The 18,147-nt window shown below is 42.7% G+C and overlaps 1 protein-coding gene across 2 annotated transcripts in view; it reads right to left on the bottom strand.

Annotated features, from left to right (window-relative positions):
• The window catches only part of BLNK (B cell linker), a 98,234-nt gene extending 80,297 nt beyond the window's left edge, over positions 1–17,937 (bottom strand). The window contains exons 1-3 of one of the 2 annotated variants that reach the window (XM_035137409.2): positions 17,863–17,937; positions 17,199–17,280; positions 12,436–12,498 (exon numbers count right to left, since the gene is read on the bottom strand). In XM_035137409.2, the coding sequence (XP_034993300.1) occupies positions 12,436–12,498; positions 17,199–17,201 (66 nt within the window). In that variant the 5' untranslated portion in view covers positions 17,202–17,280; positions 17,863–17,937. Of the gene's footprint in view, positions 1–12,435; positions 12,499–15,142; positions 15,271–17,198; positions 17,281–17,862 lie in introns of those variants that run through there. The other variant, XM_035137408.2, reaches the window with a different exon arrangement.
• Positions 17,938–18,147: the final 210 nt, after the last annotated feature.

Raw genomic sequence — 18,147 nt, 5'->3', positions numbered from 1 at the left:
TACACTGGAGTGCATTTCCATCTCTTGCCATTCAGTAGGCAGGAAGAAGCACAAGAAGGGACTTTATTCCTGTTTGGAAAACAGTGCAGCACAGGAGTACCCCTCGCCAAAACTATTCACTCACCAATGCAGATGGCAGCTGCATGATCCAAAAAGGGCCTACCATCTGGATCTGCCTTCTGGCTTCCCTAGAGTATTTGCAGAGTTAACAAGGGGAACAATAGCTTCTAGAAGCACCAGAAGACAATCAACCACAATTAAAATGAAGCTACTTTTAACAATGAACTTTAAATGTACACATGTGGAATCGAGCATTTCACATTCTTTGCCTTTAGGAGCAGCAAAACCCTAGGACCTTGGCTGATATCACCCAGTCTCCTCAACTCACAGTGTGCCCTAGAATACACCCAACACTCCACTAAATTGGTGCAACATGAGGGAATAGTTTAATGTCAAGCAAGATGTTTTTCAAATTTGTTTGCCATTCCTGACCTTTTCATTGCTGCGGGCAGGGGAGTGTGGTGAACCTGTATGATACTGTAGGTGTGAGCCCTTCAGTTGTTACAGGACTGCAACCTCATCATACCTGACCATTGAGCTCGGGTGACAGTGAGGAGAGGAGAGCTGGTGTCCAAAAGATTGTTGACTTGAGGGATGGAGATGATGGTGTATTGGGAGATATTTACCGGTATGTCCAAGGAAGACATCTTCCATCAATCCCAGTGCTTTGTCCCTGTTGGAACTGATGGACTGGTCTGATGGGTATATAGACCCCCTTTGACATGTAGACTTACACACTGGAAGTAAATAAGTCCACTGAAAAGCCCATACCTGAAGGAGCGTCTCCACCCCCATCGTTCTGCCCGGACACTGAGTTGATCTTGTTCATAAGCACCCTGCAGACACCAGGCATCACTGTGAGAGCAGGATGCTGGGCTAGACTGGCCATTGGATGAGCTCTTAGACTGATTCAGCAGGCTCATCTTATGCAAAAGCCAATGAGCAGGGGGGACGTGGAGCTGTACAACACTGCCTTGAGCAGTGCAACCCTTGACATAACATACTATTTTATACAATAGTCAGGGCAGGCATTGGACTGTAGATTGTCCATAGGAGGGATAATTAAGTGAATTGCGGTCCCACTGTGTCCACAGGATTTTATTTCTGGGTAAGCATGTATAAGAGCTCTAAAATGATCAAGACATCTAAGCATTTCCTGCTATGCACAGGACTGGGAGAACTTTGGGGGCCATATTTTCTCACCAGTCTCTCCCCATGCTGGTTGACATCAGACTGCACACACACACACACACACACAGTCTCTAAGGTGCTACTGGACAATTTTAAAACTTTTTTATTTATTTTGACTGTGTCAGACCAACATGGCTACCTACCTGAATGTGTGTGTGTTAGCAAGTACAATCAAAATTTGGAACAAGATTACACAATGTTAAAATCTGAGCAACCAAACAGGGCTAGCAGGTGGGGGGAAAAGCACAACCCTCCGCAATCGGAGCCTTTCTTCTGTTTCCTTTGAATTTATTTGTAACGGGGGCAAACTCCCTGGGTTTTAAAATATGGAATGGCTGATAAATATTTTAATAACCTCCTCTGCTTCACTGAGAGGAATGTCTGCTAGTTTTCATTCGTTGGCAGAGAATGCTGACAATGGACAGATTGTTCGTGTTTCACCGGGAGTTGCCAGTTCCAGCCCAGTTGGGGACTGCTGTTCCTTTAAGAGCTCCCGCAGAGAAGAAAGCTTGACACAGCCCTTGAGCGGCTCTTAGGCAAGTCTCTTAAAGGAATAGTTGTCCCCTTTTGCAGATAGCCGCAACCCTAAAAAGTCTGGTGGTTTTTGCCTTTTAAGTTGAGAACAATTGCAGGTTGACACTAATTAGTGATTAGGCCTATGCTGATTTCTCTCAGGTTTCTAGCTGCTCCTGTGCCTGCCATTGCTTGTTTGGCTTCATTCATATTCATAGCAGATGGTGTAATTTAGGAGAAGGCAGGATGAAGTCATCATACTAGTGAGGGGAAATCTTGAGTGTTCAGTCTGTACTTTTCCTGTGAAGCCCATCAAGGAAGTTCCTTTCCACATTCAACAGCTTTGCTAGCTAAGCATAATTTTAAATGTAATTTGAGAAGCTCAGACAAGCTTTGTGTGGTTGTAAGTAGGTGCCAAACTATTATAAGAACCATGCAGGGTGATAATGATTGGCTGCTGTCACCAGCCTGCTGGCTTGTCTCGTGGCAAACTTATCTGGTACTATGAGAAGAAAAAAAGAAGGAAAAAGGCACAAGAGAAAATATTTATTGAGGCCAATGCGTTTTGAGCCCACTCCCCCCCCCAAAAAAGCACCATGAATATAAAATGATGGGTGCATATGCACCATAAATGTAAAGCCCATTTAAAGTACCCCCAAAGAATTATGGGAATCCTTTCGTTGGGGTCCTACCCTCTGAAGCAGCAGCAGCAAACAAGCTTGCTCCATCTTCCATGTGATAGCCCTTTTGATGTTTGAAGATGGCTATTATATCGCCTCTCAGATGCAATACAGAGAAAGTTATTTGCTCCGTCTTAAATCCCACTGAAATTGGTGGAAAAGGTTCTTGCTCTCTTTAAAATGAGATTTAAGAAAATTACCTTTAAAAACTATGGGCCAGCAACTGGGTATCATTTAATATATGCAAATGCTGGGTGAATTTTCCAAGTTTCTCTACTGTTGAATGGGATTCTTTTTAAAAAAAGGGGGGGGGGAGAGTTGAAAATGGTGATGCTTTGACTTAGTATTTTACAAAGCCACTTACAAGCACCCAGAGTATGTTACCTCCAAGTAACAGCTTTCATCTTACTTGGAAATATAGCTGTAAAACTTTAAGAACAAAGGGTTAGACATCAAAGGATATTCTTTTGATCTATATTTAATGTGAATATGAGTTATTTATGTTTATTTATTTATTTTTTCCCATTTGTACCCTATCTTTTTTATGATAAATCATCCTTGCTGTTGTACTACTAGCATTCCTCCCCCCCCCTTTTAATCTGGGTTGCCTTGTTTTGTGTTGAGAGTGTAGATGCACTCAGAATGCGATTAGATATATTCGTGGCTAACGACGGCTGCTCATCAGAACGGATATATATTATGTCCAGTATCAAAGGCAGTATGATTCCAAATGCCCATTTCTGGAGATGATCATGAGTGAGAGAGGACTATTGCGCTTGTGGGATTCTCATAGGCATCTGGTTGCAGTGGTGGCTGGTCCATTAGGGCAAAAGGGGCCTGGCTCTACTAGGCTCCCTGCCTGCCTTCTGGCTTACAGAATAGTCAGGCTGTGGCTCTGCCTGTCCTTGGCTCTGGCTCCACCTCCTGTTGGCCTCCCTGCCTTCAACAGTAACAGCACAATTCTGTTGTCTTGGCGCTGGTGCTGACCTTTAAAGCCCTAAACGGCCTTGGCCCAGTATACTTGAAGGAGCATCTCCACCCCCATTGTTCAGTCCAGACACTGAGGTCCTTCTGGCGGTTCCCTCCCTGCGAGAATTGAGGTTACAGGGAACCAGGCAGAGGGCCTTCTCAGTGGTGGCGCCCGCCCTGTGGAACGCCCTCCTATCAGATATCAAGGAAATAAACAACTATCTTACCTTTAGAAGACATATGAAGTTTTTAATGTTTGACGTTTTATCGCATTTTTAATATTCTGTTGGGAGCCTCCCAGAGCGTCTGGGGAAAGCCAGCCAGATGGGCGGGGTATAAATAATTTACTTACTTATTATTATTTATTTATTATAGCGGGTGGTGCTAGGATGTGGGTGGCGCTGTGGGTTAAACCACAGAGCCTAGGGCTTGCCAATCAGAAGGTTGGCGGTTCAAATCCCCCCGACGGGGTGAGCTCCCATTGCTCGGTCCCAGCTCCTGCCAACCCAGCAGTTCGAAAGCACGTCAAAGTGCAAGTAGATATACAAGCCGATGTGTATATGTGTTGACTTTTTAGATGAACCTGCCATATTTTTGCCCTTTTCTCCTCACTCATTTACTTGGCTTATTACAGATCGGTGACAATTTAGTCATCAACATTAGTGGTTACACAACAATGCTTAACTTGGCTTCTGTTTTATTCTTGTAGGAAGAAATAAAGAGACAAAAATATATCTTCGCTTTTTATAGTTTTACATTCCATTGGAGGAATATCGCCATAGCTTATTAAAGAGACTAAGAGCAATCACCAAGGAATGCAAATGTACTCAACTATAGTGGTACCTGGGGTTACAAACACCTTGGGTTATAAACACTTCAGGTTACAGACTCTGCTAACCCGAAAGTAGTACCTTAGGTTAAGAACTTTGCCTCAGGATGAGAACAGAAATCGCGCGGCAGCAGCACGGGAGCAGTGGTACTACAGTTTAAGAACGGTTTCAGGTTAAGAACTGACATCCGGAATGAATTAAGTTCGAAATCAGAGGTAGCACTGTACAGTGGACACTCGGGTTGCGAACGTGATCCATGCGAGAGGCACGTTCGCAACCCACAGTGCTGCATCTGCGCACACACAGGTCGCGTTTCGGTGTTTCTGCGCATGTGTGAGCGCTGAAACCCAGAAGTAACTGGACTTCCAGGTTCGGCGCGGTGTGCAAACCCGAAAACGTGCAACCTGAAGCGTCCTTAACCCGAGGTATGACTGTATTAAATCCTCTAAACTCAGGTTTTAAAATAGGTCTCCTCGTTCTGTTTGCTTTAAATGTCGTTTGCTTTAACGACCTTTCCTTGTTAGACCCCTCAGCTTCTTTCTTTGAAAAATGCTCATGATAGTGCCATATGTTGCTAGCAATAGATTACACCAGCCTTTGACTGGGGGCTGATGGGAGTTGCAGTCTAAAACATCTCAGAGACACCAGTCAAAGGCTTAAAAAATGCATCTTATAGTGGAGAACAATATGTCAAGGGTAATCCAGGAAGCTTTAAAATAAAGAATCACTCTAAGATGAACAGTCACCCTTCCTCAAAACAGTAAACATAGATTGAAAGTGTTTTGAGGCAGATAGCCAAGCACTGTAAATTCTATCTGTATCTTTTTTTAAAGGCACCATTCCCTTTCTTTATCTGCAGTAGCTGGCCTGCTTACAGTACATTAACTAGGCCACGGTTGTCATTGGTAACATCTAGTAAGCATAAATAATGTAGCTCCCTCCTCTAATTAAAGTATTATCAGGGCAGTCTCGAGCAGGTCGGGCGCCCTGGCGCTGAGGGGCGGAGATTGCTCCGGCGCCCCCGCCCTCGCAGGACGCAGCAAGGCTTCCGTGTGGCTTTGCCGCGCAGCGCCCTGCCTACCGGCCCTGCGCCCTGGCGCCCCGCACCACCAGGACTCTACCTAGAGCCGGCCCTGAGTATTATTGATGATGCATACCTTTATATAAAAAGCACACACACAGTGAAGCTATATCTTGACAGCTATAATAAAGCATTAGGTTCACAATGAACTGCAAGGCAAGTGTTAAACATGTCCCGTCCTACCCTACGATTCTGTCGTTCCTCTTTTAAAACCACAGATCTAGAAGGGGGATATCATTTCTCTTTCACTCAATTTATGTTTTGGCCACAACAGCCAGTATAAAGCTGAATGCTGAAAACTGTAACTTAGGAAATAAGGTACCCCTTGGGAATGACTCTGCATTCAACTCTACCTTGGAAACACCCTTTCGCTGTGGTTCTAAGCGGAAAGTGAGTTTAGTGGCCTCTGAAATCAGCTGCAGCCTGCAAATGAAGGGCATTGGAACCGTCTCTGCCATGCAATCTCTTTATAGTTACTCCTGCAGTGCAGCACTCCCCAGTCGTAAGGGATGTGGGAAGTAGAGGGAGCCAGGAAATATAAAGCTAGCCAAGGAGGTTAAGAAAGAACTACAGATTAAAAGAACTGTTACAGGAATAAACAACTCATTGTCTAAAGAGATTCTCCAACGTTCTAGCACAGCTGTGTATGTGCAGGGATGATGCAAATACTGAGCATGGAGGTTTCCTCCATTTTGTATTTTCTATGTTTGAACTAGAAACGGGGGAGACAAAAATGCTTATTTCCCCCACTATTTATTCCATTTAAAAATAACCAATGTCAGGTAGAACAAGTGAGAACTGTTGACCAACCACAACTGCCTCCTAAATAGTCTATTCCCACCCAATAGTCAGTTACTGGTTTTCCCAGTAGTGATGTATGGAAGTGAGAGCTGGACCATAAAGAAGGCTGATCGCCGAAGAATTGATGCTTTTGAATTATGGTGCTGGAGGAGACTCTTGAGAGTCCCATGGACTGCTAGAAGATCAAACCTATCCATTCTTAAGGAAATCAGCCCTGAGTGCTCCCTGGAAGGACAGATCGTGAAGCTGAGGCTCCAATACTTTGGCCACCTCATGAGAAGAGAAGAATCTTTGGAAAAGACCCTGATGTTGGGAAAGATTGAGGGCACAAGGAGAAGGGGACAACAGAGGATGAGATGGTTGGACAGTGTTCTTGAAGCTACGAACATGAGTTTGACCAAACTGCGGGAGGCAGTGGAAGACAGGAGTGCCTGGCGTGCTATGGTCCATGGGGTCACGAAGAGTCGGACACGACTAAACGACTAAACAACAACAAAGTCAGTTATTTGAGGCCCCACTTTCAGTACTGCTTACGTCTGCAAAAGTTAGGGAACAGTCATATCGCTCTGTTTCCGATCAGAGCATGTCTTGAAACGCATCAAGAAGACCATAGAGTGGATATAGTAATGTGGTATCATTAGGGAAGCACCAGAGAACAACCAGTAAACCAGAATGATGTGTTCACAGCGCAGTATGAATCCACTATTAATGCACAATTAATGTACTGTATCTGGCATGTTGTGTATACCCACAAAACACCACCAGTCTGAAGGGGGTCCTCCAGTCCATAGCCACTCACAGACCCTCCAAGTGTCCCTATTTTCCAGGGACATCCCTGATTTAGAGAAGCTGTCCCAGTTTCTGATTTGATCCTGGAATGTCCCGCTTTTCCTTAGGCTGTCCCCTTGAGTTTTCCAAACCTGAGCCGTCTGAAGGAAATCCTGTATAGGAAAATGTTGTTTTTTAAAGTTTAATGTTTTATTATGTTTTTATATATGTTTGAAGCTGCCCAGTGTGCTTAGGCAAGCCAATAAGATGTGTGGGGTATCAAAATAGTAAAATTATCATTACGGAATGGACGTCCCTATTTTCATCAGAGAAATGTTGGAGGGTATGCACAGTCCTCATTGATCTGTTTTGCCATCCTCAGTCCGCCCCCCCCCCCAATGCAAACCTAGTTATTTCCTTAAGCTTGCCATGGGAACAGCCAGGAATTTTTTTTTGGGGGGGGCAGGCCTTTTTTTGGGGGGGGGACAGAACCAATGTGATTTGCCAGTTAAGTATTGCTATTGTTTTACTTGATAGGGGTGGCAGCTGCCCCCCCTCCCTTTGGCTATGGCCATGAAGCTTTCTGATACCTCCCTCTATTGCATAGATTGTACTGTTTTGGCTACATAATAATCCACACTTGGAGAAAGAGTTCATTATTAGTATATAAGTTTTTGAACACTGGTTATCTCTCGATCTTTCTACTTTGCCTTCTTGCATCTAGTTGCCCTTTGGAATAACTCTGGGTTCAAGTCAATTCAATCTCAGAGCATCCTCTAGTTTTGGGTTCAAAATGGAAAGGGAACTTGGCGGCCTTGTGAGATCAGAGGCAGCCTGAAAATGAAGGGCTTCAGTATGTTCTCCAAGGCAGTTCCAGCATAGCTAGTGATCTTAAGGAAGGCTATAAAGAAATGAAGATGGGAAGCATGAGACAACTTAAAACCATTGGAATGAAAATGGGATTAATACAAGTGCTCTGTTTTTACAAGATAATTTTAGGATTGTCACTATAATACTGGTGTTGGGAACTCCTGTCGTAAGGAAATGTATTGTAAAGCAGTACAGTAGCTGAATGGAGTATTTTTATAGTCCCAGTTATAAGGAAATAATATCACACACAGCTATGGGATATCACTTGAGCTCTTTTAATTCCAGCTAAGGAATGGTGATGACTATAGTAAGCATCCTTTTTTTTTTTAGCACCAATGACAATAGTACTGGCTCTGAATTCCATGGATATAATATTGCCTGGGACCACGAACATTACCCACCAGCCATACCTAGAAGCTTTCAGAATGCCAGTGTAGGGGCATGCAGATGAAAAGCCTGGAAACAGTAAGTGATTGAAAGTCTTGGACAGGCACCCCCAAACTTCAGCCCTCCAGATGTTTTGGACTACAATTCCCATCATCCCCGACCACTGGTCCTGTTAGTTAGGGATCATGGGAGTTGTAGGCCAAAACATCTGGAGGGCCGCAGTTTGGGGATGCCTGGTCTTGGACTAGGGGTGGCAGAAGGTAAATGGGGAGCTAGCAGCAGCAGCACAAGGTTCAAGCATCACCTGAGGACCCTACTTCCTTTAGAACCCCATCTATGAACCCCAGCATTAACTTGAATGATCTATGATCACTGAGCTTCAATATGGGAAGATAAAGCACCAGAGCAACATTCAGACATTAAAAAAATGCATTCCTAATAGTGTGACCCACCATACCAGGGGTCAGCAAACTTTTTCAGCAGGGGGCCTTTCCACTGTCCCTCAGACCTTGTGGGGGGCCGGACTGTATTTCGAAGAAAAAAAATGAACGAATTCCTATGCCCCACAAATAACCCAGAGATGCATTTTAAATAAAAGCACACATTCTACTAATGTAAAAACACGCTGATTCCTGGACCGTCCACGGCCAGATTTAGAAGGCTATTGGGTTGGATCAGGCCCCCGGGCCTTAGTTTGCCTACCTATGCTTCATACAGCTCTCTTGAATCCATGTGCAGCCCATGGTGTTTTGCTCCCTGGGCAAATGACAAGATGGCATCCCCTCTCAATTCCCCATACAGAAGCCAGTTGGATTGACAGCTGGCAACAGGACAGCACCCTCCTCTGTGTCTTCTAAGTTCAGATTTGAGGGGTGCAAGACAGCTGGAGATGGACTGGGTCCAGCCCTGTGCCCAGGTCAAGCAAGGAGCAGTAGGGTGAAAAGAAGTCAACTTTAAAATTACCTGCTGTGGTGAGCAAAGAAGCACCTTCCCATAGAGAGAAAATAATCTCAGGGTTGGTGCTCAGCAGCTCCTTCCCATATTTTGATTTTGCTGAACTGTTATTAGTTGTTTTAATGAATTTATTGTTGTTTGCTTTATTTTTATGTTTCTGTGTTTGATATTATAGTGTTTACAATGTTCCCCCCTTCCGAATGCTGTTGTGGTTACTTTGAGCCGCTTTGAGCTCAACATTTGTTGTTGGAAAAGCAGAATGCAAATATTAAATAAAATCAACCCCCCTTCCCTTTTAGTATCTGCTTCCTGAGTCAGCCACCTCACTCTGCCTCACAGTTGGCCTGGCCCTGCTTGAATCTAGATCGGAACCTGTGGCCCTCCAGATGCTGTTGGACTACAATTCCCATGATCCTTGACTATATTTTTGGTTCTGCTTGCTGGGGCTGATGGGTATTGGCATCCAACAACATCTGGAGGACCACACGTTGCCCGTACCTGATCTAGATGTTGAGCCTGCAGGCTAGCATCAATTAACAACTGTCAGAGCTACATCAGGCACCCCCAAACTTCAGCCATCCAGATGTTTTGGACTACAATTCCCATCATCCCTGACCACTGGTCCTGTTAGCTAGGGATCATGGGAGTTGTAGGCCAAAACATCTGGAGGACCGCAGTTTGGGGATGCCTGACCTACAGCAAATCCATCACAGTTTGACAGAAAGGAAAATTATCAGTTTGTCTCACTCCCCTGCTTAAATGGCAGTTTCTATTGCTTTTCTTCACACAGACACACTGAGGTTACATCATCCTTAGCTGTGGGGGGTGAGGCAATGTCTACTTTTGTCCTATTTGGAGGACTTAAGAGCAATTGTCTAATGATTTCCCTTTTGGATACCAACAAGCCAGCAGTCTTAAGATGCCATGAGTTTGTCATTGCAACACAGAACTACTTCAAAAGCAGTTGGGCTATAAAAGGCCCAAGGCGGCTGAGAAATGCGCAAAAGAGGCACACTCTGGATGAATCTGAGTGCCAGTTTTATTACTAAATTTTGTTCTTGTTGTTTTAATTCTGGACCAATTAACTGAAGATGCTTTGGCCTGCTTTATGGCACCATTGGATATTTGCATGGCGTTAATTGCCAGGTTTTAGCGCTCTATCCCATTGAATCGCTCAGACTCATTTTCAATTAACGTGCAGTGTTTGACATATGATCTGAAACTAAACCACCCCCTAGCAATAGTTTTATATGTTTGTTCTGTTACTACACTCTCTTCCCTTGGTAATGAATGTTCAGTGCTCTGAGAAAAATGAAACCAATTGCGCCTTCTCAACTTGGCATTTAAAACCCTTTGAATTGAATCAACTGTCTCCTAATTTGGAAAGATGCCTTGCAAAGCGGGGCTGTTTCTAATCTAGAAAGGGAGGAGAGAGACATAAAATGCCATTGAAGATATTCTGCCCTCATGATTTTAATTACAGTGAAATACATACATGTCCAAAGGTTTACTTTGCTTAACTGATTTGATTGCATTATTTTAGGGCTGCCATATGTCTGGATTTTCCCAGACATTACCGGGATTCCAAAGATGGAATTGATGTCCGGGCGGAATTTCCGAAAGGGGGCACTTTGTCCTGGATCTTAGGCAAATCAATCGAAAAAAAAAGCTTGGCAATTTTGGGGAGTCTTGATATTTTACTTTTTGAAATATGGCAACCCTACCTTATTTGGAATCTTAATATTTAATATCATTTAATATGTGTGCAAGGAATGAACAATGGAAGGTAAAGGAATCTATGGGTGAGTAGTAGGACCACTGTGATAGAGGTTTCTGCGTGGAAATATATGTAGAAAATAAAGGACATGTGTCTCTACATTGAACCTGGGTCTCTACATACCATTCAGTAATCGCCTATGTGTCTTCGCTGAGGGAGTGACATTTGGCGTGCCACCTACCGCGACTCCCAAGCCTACCCTGGTGGCATTCCCCCCTTACCCCTTCGTTTTGACGGCTTGGGGGTCGTGGGCGGGCGGCACGCCAAATTGGCGGCTTGCTCTGCCCCTGTGGGTGGCTCGCTCCGCCCCTGGCTGCGGGGTGCGTGTGCCACTCCGGGCACCCGAGCGACTACCCCGCGCCTAGGAGGGCAGCCTCCGTGCCACGCCCCCCTTGGGAGCGTGCCCACCCTGGGCAGCATGGGCATATGCTCCGCCTCTGTGTCAGGGTAATTTGATGGTTTCTCCTTGCTCTGGCAAGTGAATGAGGTGATAACAAGACTTTCAAGTTCTACAATGGTTAGTGACAGATTAGCATTAATGAAGTTGCATTCTCTGACTGTTGGGTTAGGGAGCCACCTAAACTTAGTATAGCTCCTTTATTTACATGCTCCCTGTACACAGGGGGGAGAGTGTCATAGGGCACAAGACTAATAATGTTTTGACAGCTTTATCCCACTGAACATAGCACATAACGTGTACTTTGGTTTCCTGATCTGCAGGCTGTTCCCCAACTTTAGAACAAATTCCCTACAGTCATGAGGGCTAAAATCACACACTTCTAAAAACAAAAACCTCCGGGGAGTCATATTCTGTGCAAATTTCAAGACCGTCAACTGGCAGAGTGCATACAGCCATAAAATGCTAGTTTCTCTTCATGATTCCTGTATGATTACATTTCATACAGTCTTCCTTCAAGAAGCATGCTCTGTATATAAAATTAAAATTAGACACAGACTTATAGTCTAAATAAAGCAAGACTCACAACAGAAGGGAAGGTCAGTGAAGGGGAAAGGCAGGGAAAGCTTTTTCCAAATATATATTTTTTAATTTGTGCCTGTATTTCATTTTCTTTTTAGTTTAAAATGAATAGTTCTAGATTTGTAAGCAGTCTAACTTACGCATAACTAATCACTGAGCATTGGCAAAATGCCATCAGAAGAATAAATTTACCATGGATTTGGTATTACATTGTCAACAGTGTTGAGCAATATTAAATTGTAATGAAAAGCGAAAGAGCCCATGAAAGTTCCTCCAGATCGCTTTTGTCACATGACATTTCGTCACTTACTTCTCGCAACACAATTGGAAATGAACTCTAAGTATATATTGCTTCGCTTATATGTTTAAGGTAAGGGAAATGTTCACTTTTCTTTGTGTTCATTTTCTATTGGTATTTTTCTGTTGCCTTCATACCTGAATACTGAATAGGCTGAATACTGGTGTTACTCTATCAGTGTTTCACAGTGTGAGGGCACGATCATTGCTGCTCGTATACCTTCACTAAAACATCGTTCTGTTAACAATTTCTAAGAGAAATTACGAAAAATTCTTACCAAAAATCGAGCTCCGTCTATCTTCAATTTTTCCACTATCCGGGCGCAGTCATGCATCCCACACTGAAAAGGGAGAGGGAGGGAAAGGTGATATTAGAGTTGGTGATATGTACATTACACAAACCTTTTAGATGGCTTTCAGGCTGACATACTGCTAGTGCCTTGATGAATGTTCGTTTTAAGTACAGTGTCTATTTATTCTCACTACCACCTTGTGAGGTAAGTTAACAGGAGGTGACTGTCATCCAGTAAACTTCATGACAGGGTGGAGATTTGAACCTGGGTCTCTACGTACCATTCTGATACTTTGATCCCTGTACCAGACTAAACGCCTGGGACATAATCTCCCTAGTATCATGATGGCCAACAGTTTTTATGCATGTGGGCAACAGAAAAGGAGACACAGGCCCTTCTGCTGCCATCCAGTTGTGTCTCAAATTGCTGTTGCTTATGCCACACGTGTGACATGTGTTGTAAAATAGCCAGTGACATGACATATTAATAGGAAATTTGGGTAGGATAAGTTTGTACTAACTATTTCAGTAGAAAGTTCTCCACAGTTCCTTTTTTAGAAGATTGCTGGGTGATTTGTCATTTCCTTTGGAGTTGGGTTTTTAAATAAAATTTTTACACAACACTATTTCTGAAAATGTCATATTTTCTTGACCTGTACCCTGTACCATGGACAGATGTGTTGTACTGTATGTCTAGATTTAAAGAGGAAGTTAGCAGAAGTGGGTTTTTTTGTGTGTGTGTGGTGCAGACGTCCATTGTAGAAATGCAAAGTCAGGGAAAAACAGTACAATAAAATGTGACTTCTAAAAGTTCATGAATTTATAGAAGGAAATAGAAGTGAAAAGCAAAGACAATAAGGATTGCCCTGTTTAATGACATAAATATCTCAGTATTATATACCCCCTTTTTGCTAAATGAGAATATTTGGACAAAAAGGCTCTGTGAGTGCATAGTTCTTGCTTCTCTTCCACATCCCCATAACCTCTTAACAGGTAGTAAGTGTTGCTAAGTGGGTCAAGGGTTGCAGCTATTCTCTAATTAGCACCATCAGAGCCACTGTGAGATCACACATTCTACAAATTGTGAAAATGACAAGGATGTGATCAGTTTAATAATACCACCCCCCTGCTTGCTTCAGAAGCCAGGACAGGACAAATTGCTGAAGAGAACAAGGCTGCAATATGAGGAGAAGGAAGATAATAAATATTTATCCTGAGTGAGGAAGGGGAGCCTACAGTTTCCAGTAAATGTAAAAGGTAAAGATAAAGGACCCCTGGATGGTTAAGTCCATGTGGTCAGCATGATTAAACTGCTTCTGGGACACCGTGATGAGTGTCAGAGCGCACGGAAATGCCATTTTCCTTCCCGCCACAGCACTACCTATTTATCTACTTGCACTGGCATGCTTTCAAACTGCTAGATTAGCAGGAGCTGGGACAGAGCAATGGGAGCTCACCCTGTCACACGGATTCGAACCACCCACCTTCTGATCGGCAAGCCTAAGAGGCTCAGTGCCACCAAGCCCCACATACAGTTACCAGCAGTGCTTTTTTTCTTAAAAAATGTTTAGGAGTACTCTCAGTTTGACTCAAGAAAATTTCACAAAAGTACAAAGATTCACAAAATATTTAGGGGTATGCGTACCTCTGTGTCCCCCCCAGAAAAAAAGCACTGGTTACCAGTATGGTTGTACACTCACATACACAAGAATATCTTTTTCAGCTGTTATTCCTCTGCTGCCTTGCCTCCGCTGCAGATGAATCTTACAAGCTTTGCTTAGGGCTTGTCCACATTAGAGGAAATCCTCACCCCTCCCTTAAAACTAGACTGGAGTGTCCTTTAGTAGATTCTCCAAGAGCTGGCACAGGGATGGGCAAATCTAACAATTTCGGTCAATCTCTCTTATCAATCTTAAGATCAGTTTTCAACACTGTATAGTGCAAGGTTTGGCATGGCACATAATGTTTTATTATGTTTTTATATATGTTAGAAGCCACCCAGAGTGGCTGGGGCAACTCAGTCAGATGGACATTTATTTTATTTATGCCAGTGTGCATTTTCTTTTAAAAAAAAAACACTTCACAAATTCAATCATTTTAGTGTGGATTTTTCCAAATGTACACATCTATGTACATATTTTTGCCTAACATAAACTTGTATTGCAAAGCAATTTCCCCTAATATAACTTACAGCCTGGTGAGCCGTTTGAAGCTGTCAGCTGACTTGTGGGGTGTCACATGGCCGCCATAGCTAAGGGGGAGGGATGACCCCCCTGTAAGAACTCTTGAACCCTGAATCTTGCATGGCCAGGCAGGTCCTTGCGTTGGGGGTAAGAGGAGAGGGTGCAGGCAGTTTTGAAGCCAAGAATATGAGTCTCCTCATGGCTGCATGTAGAGGAGGATCTTGAAGTTGAAATGCTGCATATGTTAACTATTCTCCACCCAGATTCATATTCCTAATGGCAACCTGACAACTATACATGTTGTGATAACATTCAGTATAACACAGGCAACTAATGAAATATTCCCTTTCTTGGTGTTTTAGGCTAATAATAGAAGAGTTTCACAAGTATATTGCCTCTAAGAGCTTGCCACCGACTTCAAAAATAATGGAGTAATGTTACACCAACTCTTTAACCCGCCTCTTAATCTGTGGACAGTCAATTGTCTAGAATATCATATCAGCCCAGTACCTGTCTCAGGAGATCTGCCACTTGAACAGCAGTCCAAGTCTCACATTCTTCTCGGAAGGGTAGTTTTGTGGCCATGCTGGGTCACACAACAAGGGCAAACTGATCTGCTTTCTTCTGGTAAAGCAGAAACTGTTTGCTTTACTAAACATTACTGAGAGATTCTGGAAGTTATTAGAGGAAGTGTCCTTTGCAACTTCCCCCCCCCTCCCTGTGGTCGTCATTGCTTAAAGCTACACATCCCTTTGCAGTGGTTGCACAGTTGTTAGTGTGATCATTTCAAATTTCATTCAGTGACAGCCATTCTGCTTCTTAAGCTGCGATGAACATGACAAGGAGGCAAAGATGTCTCACCACTAAATGCAAAGCAAAGATCCAAAGCATATCCACCATCAACAGCAAGCTTAGATAATGGTGTATTGCCACAATGAGATGTTTACTGGAGTAAATGTACTGGTGGCATTAAGTTTTGTATGTAGGAAATCTTTTATCTTGATTTCTTCAGTGTTATTGTTTATCAAATCACATCTTAAAATACATATTGCTGGAAGCCCTGACTTCTGGTATTCTGTTTCGTGTAAGTGTATGTATGAATATGTTACGGCAAATGTTTGCAACCCCAGTCAAATTTGTGAATGTCCAGAAATTCAGAGATATGCCAGTAAATGCCAACAACCTATTAAAATATATTATCAACATTCACTGCTGCATGACAAAAAGGAGAGAGAGAAACAGATGTATTTTGTAGAATCCACAAAATTAATTTGGGATTGTCAGCACTCACATTCAGTGTTCTTCAACTTAGCTCCAGGTGCCATCCTTTGGGGTTACTGAGATTGGCATCTCCTAGGAACAGAGCCCTTTTAGTTGTTGCTCTTACATTACTTTTCTTGAAAAGAAGCCCATTTATGGTTTTCTCTAGATTCCTTTTGGAGATGACTTAAAGTATGTTCGTTCTGTCTGGCATTTGGGGACTAACTCGAGGTGTTTTCATGGTTGTTTCCTCGCTTTTGTTTTTGTTTCTATTATTTTTCTGTATTGTGTTTTACACGACAGTAAAGTTGTTCAAGCTACCCTGAAAACATATGTGTTAAAACATGGAGCGGAAATGCCATAATCAAGCAAACAAAATAAGCTACCTTAAAGATGCTCATGATAAAATAGATGCACAAACCTAAGTGAGGACCTGACCCCCCCCCACCAAAAAAAAAAGCTTCACGGCAAAATTGTATTGTATCCTTCAAGGCCAGTTCTTTCCTTGCAGTTCACATTGGGGCATTGCTAGGTGGAAACTGGGCTTTGAGAGCCTCTCCTATGAGCTTCCCATTAGCCAAGCCTACTGTGTAGAACTTTTTCTGGTCCCCACCAAACACACACACACAAAACTAAGGTTAGATTGACAACAGAATATCTTGGCACTAGGGACAGATGAATCAACCTATTTCAGCCACCTCAGCTTCACATTCTGTTTTTTTTTTGAAAGCCACACACACAAAAAAACCCACATGTTGAATGTGTTCTTTCCACAAAATGTGCATTTTTTTTGCATGCGTTTCCTCTTCAGATATCCTTTGCATGCATTTATGTACTCAACTATAATATGAATTTGGAGGAGTACAGAAACCTGAAGAGTAAAACTGCCTTCTGGTGCATTAAGTCGGTTTGCTTAAAAATGCAGTTCAACCCAAGTGACAAGTGACACCCCTACTTGTCACCAACATATTCCTGCTTCCAAAGCAAATTCCAGCGCTTAAGTCACACTGGTGATCACAGAGTTCTGCAGTTGTTGTTGTTACTACCAGTATGCCCCATGCCATTAATGTGCATGGCATAATCAGAATTAGGCAACATAGGTCCCTTCTCCCAATGAGCTTACAGTCTAAAATAGACAGTGGAGAAAACAGCTGCATTTGTGTAAGCCAAATCCCACCATGTTCTTATAAATATAATTATACCGCTACAGAAGCACCATAAATCCTGCCTTTTAAAGATCAGTCAGTAAAACAAGCACGTTGCATTTTTGGAAGTGGGAGAAAGAAAAGATACAATGGAACCTTACCATTTAGAAATAAAGCTGGAGGAATGAAGTTATCACTCATTTCGACAGAAATCAGCTTGTTTCGTTCGGGAATCCTGAGTCACTGTGACATGACAAATGTAAAAGTTTCCATCAAGACTGGAGGGTGAGGATATTCTGTTCCACATCCTGCTTTTCCTTTTCCTGTTTAGTATTTTCTGTGCTAATATATGTTTTAAAGACTGAAGTAATTACTTTAAAGTCAGGTCTCAATCTCCCATTCCTATGTTGGAGTTTCTGTATTTAGAGGGATTGACGCAAGCATATTTCTTTCTTTCTTTCTAAAAATCCAAACTATTTAAAACTCTTCTTCCACTTAACAGGAAGCAAATTCCTAAGCCTTGTTTACATGGATTGACTACTGTAGTCGTTAAAGTAATTTCTCACTGTACCCATTAAAGCAGCAGTTAATTGGAAATTATACTGTTAACCTACTTGCTAAATTGTAGCAACTTGCTCCCATGGGTGTTTTATCAAGCATTCAACATATGAAATATGCAACATCCTTTAAAATCAATATTGGCATTACAGAAGCAGCAACTATCAATGCACTGTGGTTATTTCAAGCATAAATGCATTTTATTAACAAGCCTAATGCAGACAGATATGAAGATACTGTGTACAGAGAATTTAAAGAACAACTTACCACATACAAGTGTTCTTCTTAGTCATCAAACTGCTTAAAGTCCAGAGCAGTTGCTTTCTCTATTATTTCTCTGAAAGCTAACTGTTCTGTGTGTTTGGAGGATGATTGACAAGCTAGCTGTGCCCAGTGGGAGGGAAACAAGAAGCCTTTAAATTCATAAACTAGTTCAGGGAATGCATTGCATAAAATCCCTTGCAATATCCCCAGGAAGATCAATTATTATAATCCTCTTTGCAAAATCCACTGATAGCTTTCACTAGTGCCTGAATAGGTCTGGAATGTTAA

Source organism: Zootoca vivipara, chromosome 5 (genome assembly GCF_963506605.1).
Source record: "Zootoca vivipara chromosome 5, rZooViv1.1, whole genome shotgun sequence".
NCBI classification, from domain to species: Eukaryota; Metazoa; Chordata; class Lepidosauria; order Squamata; family Lacertidae; genus Zootoca; species Zootoca vivipara.
This window is presented reverse-complemented; position numbering and strand designations above follow the sequence as displayed.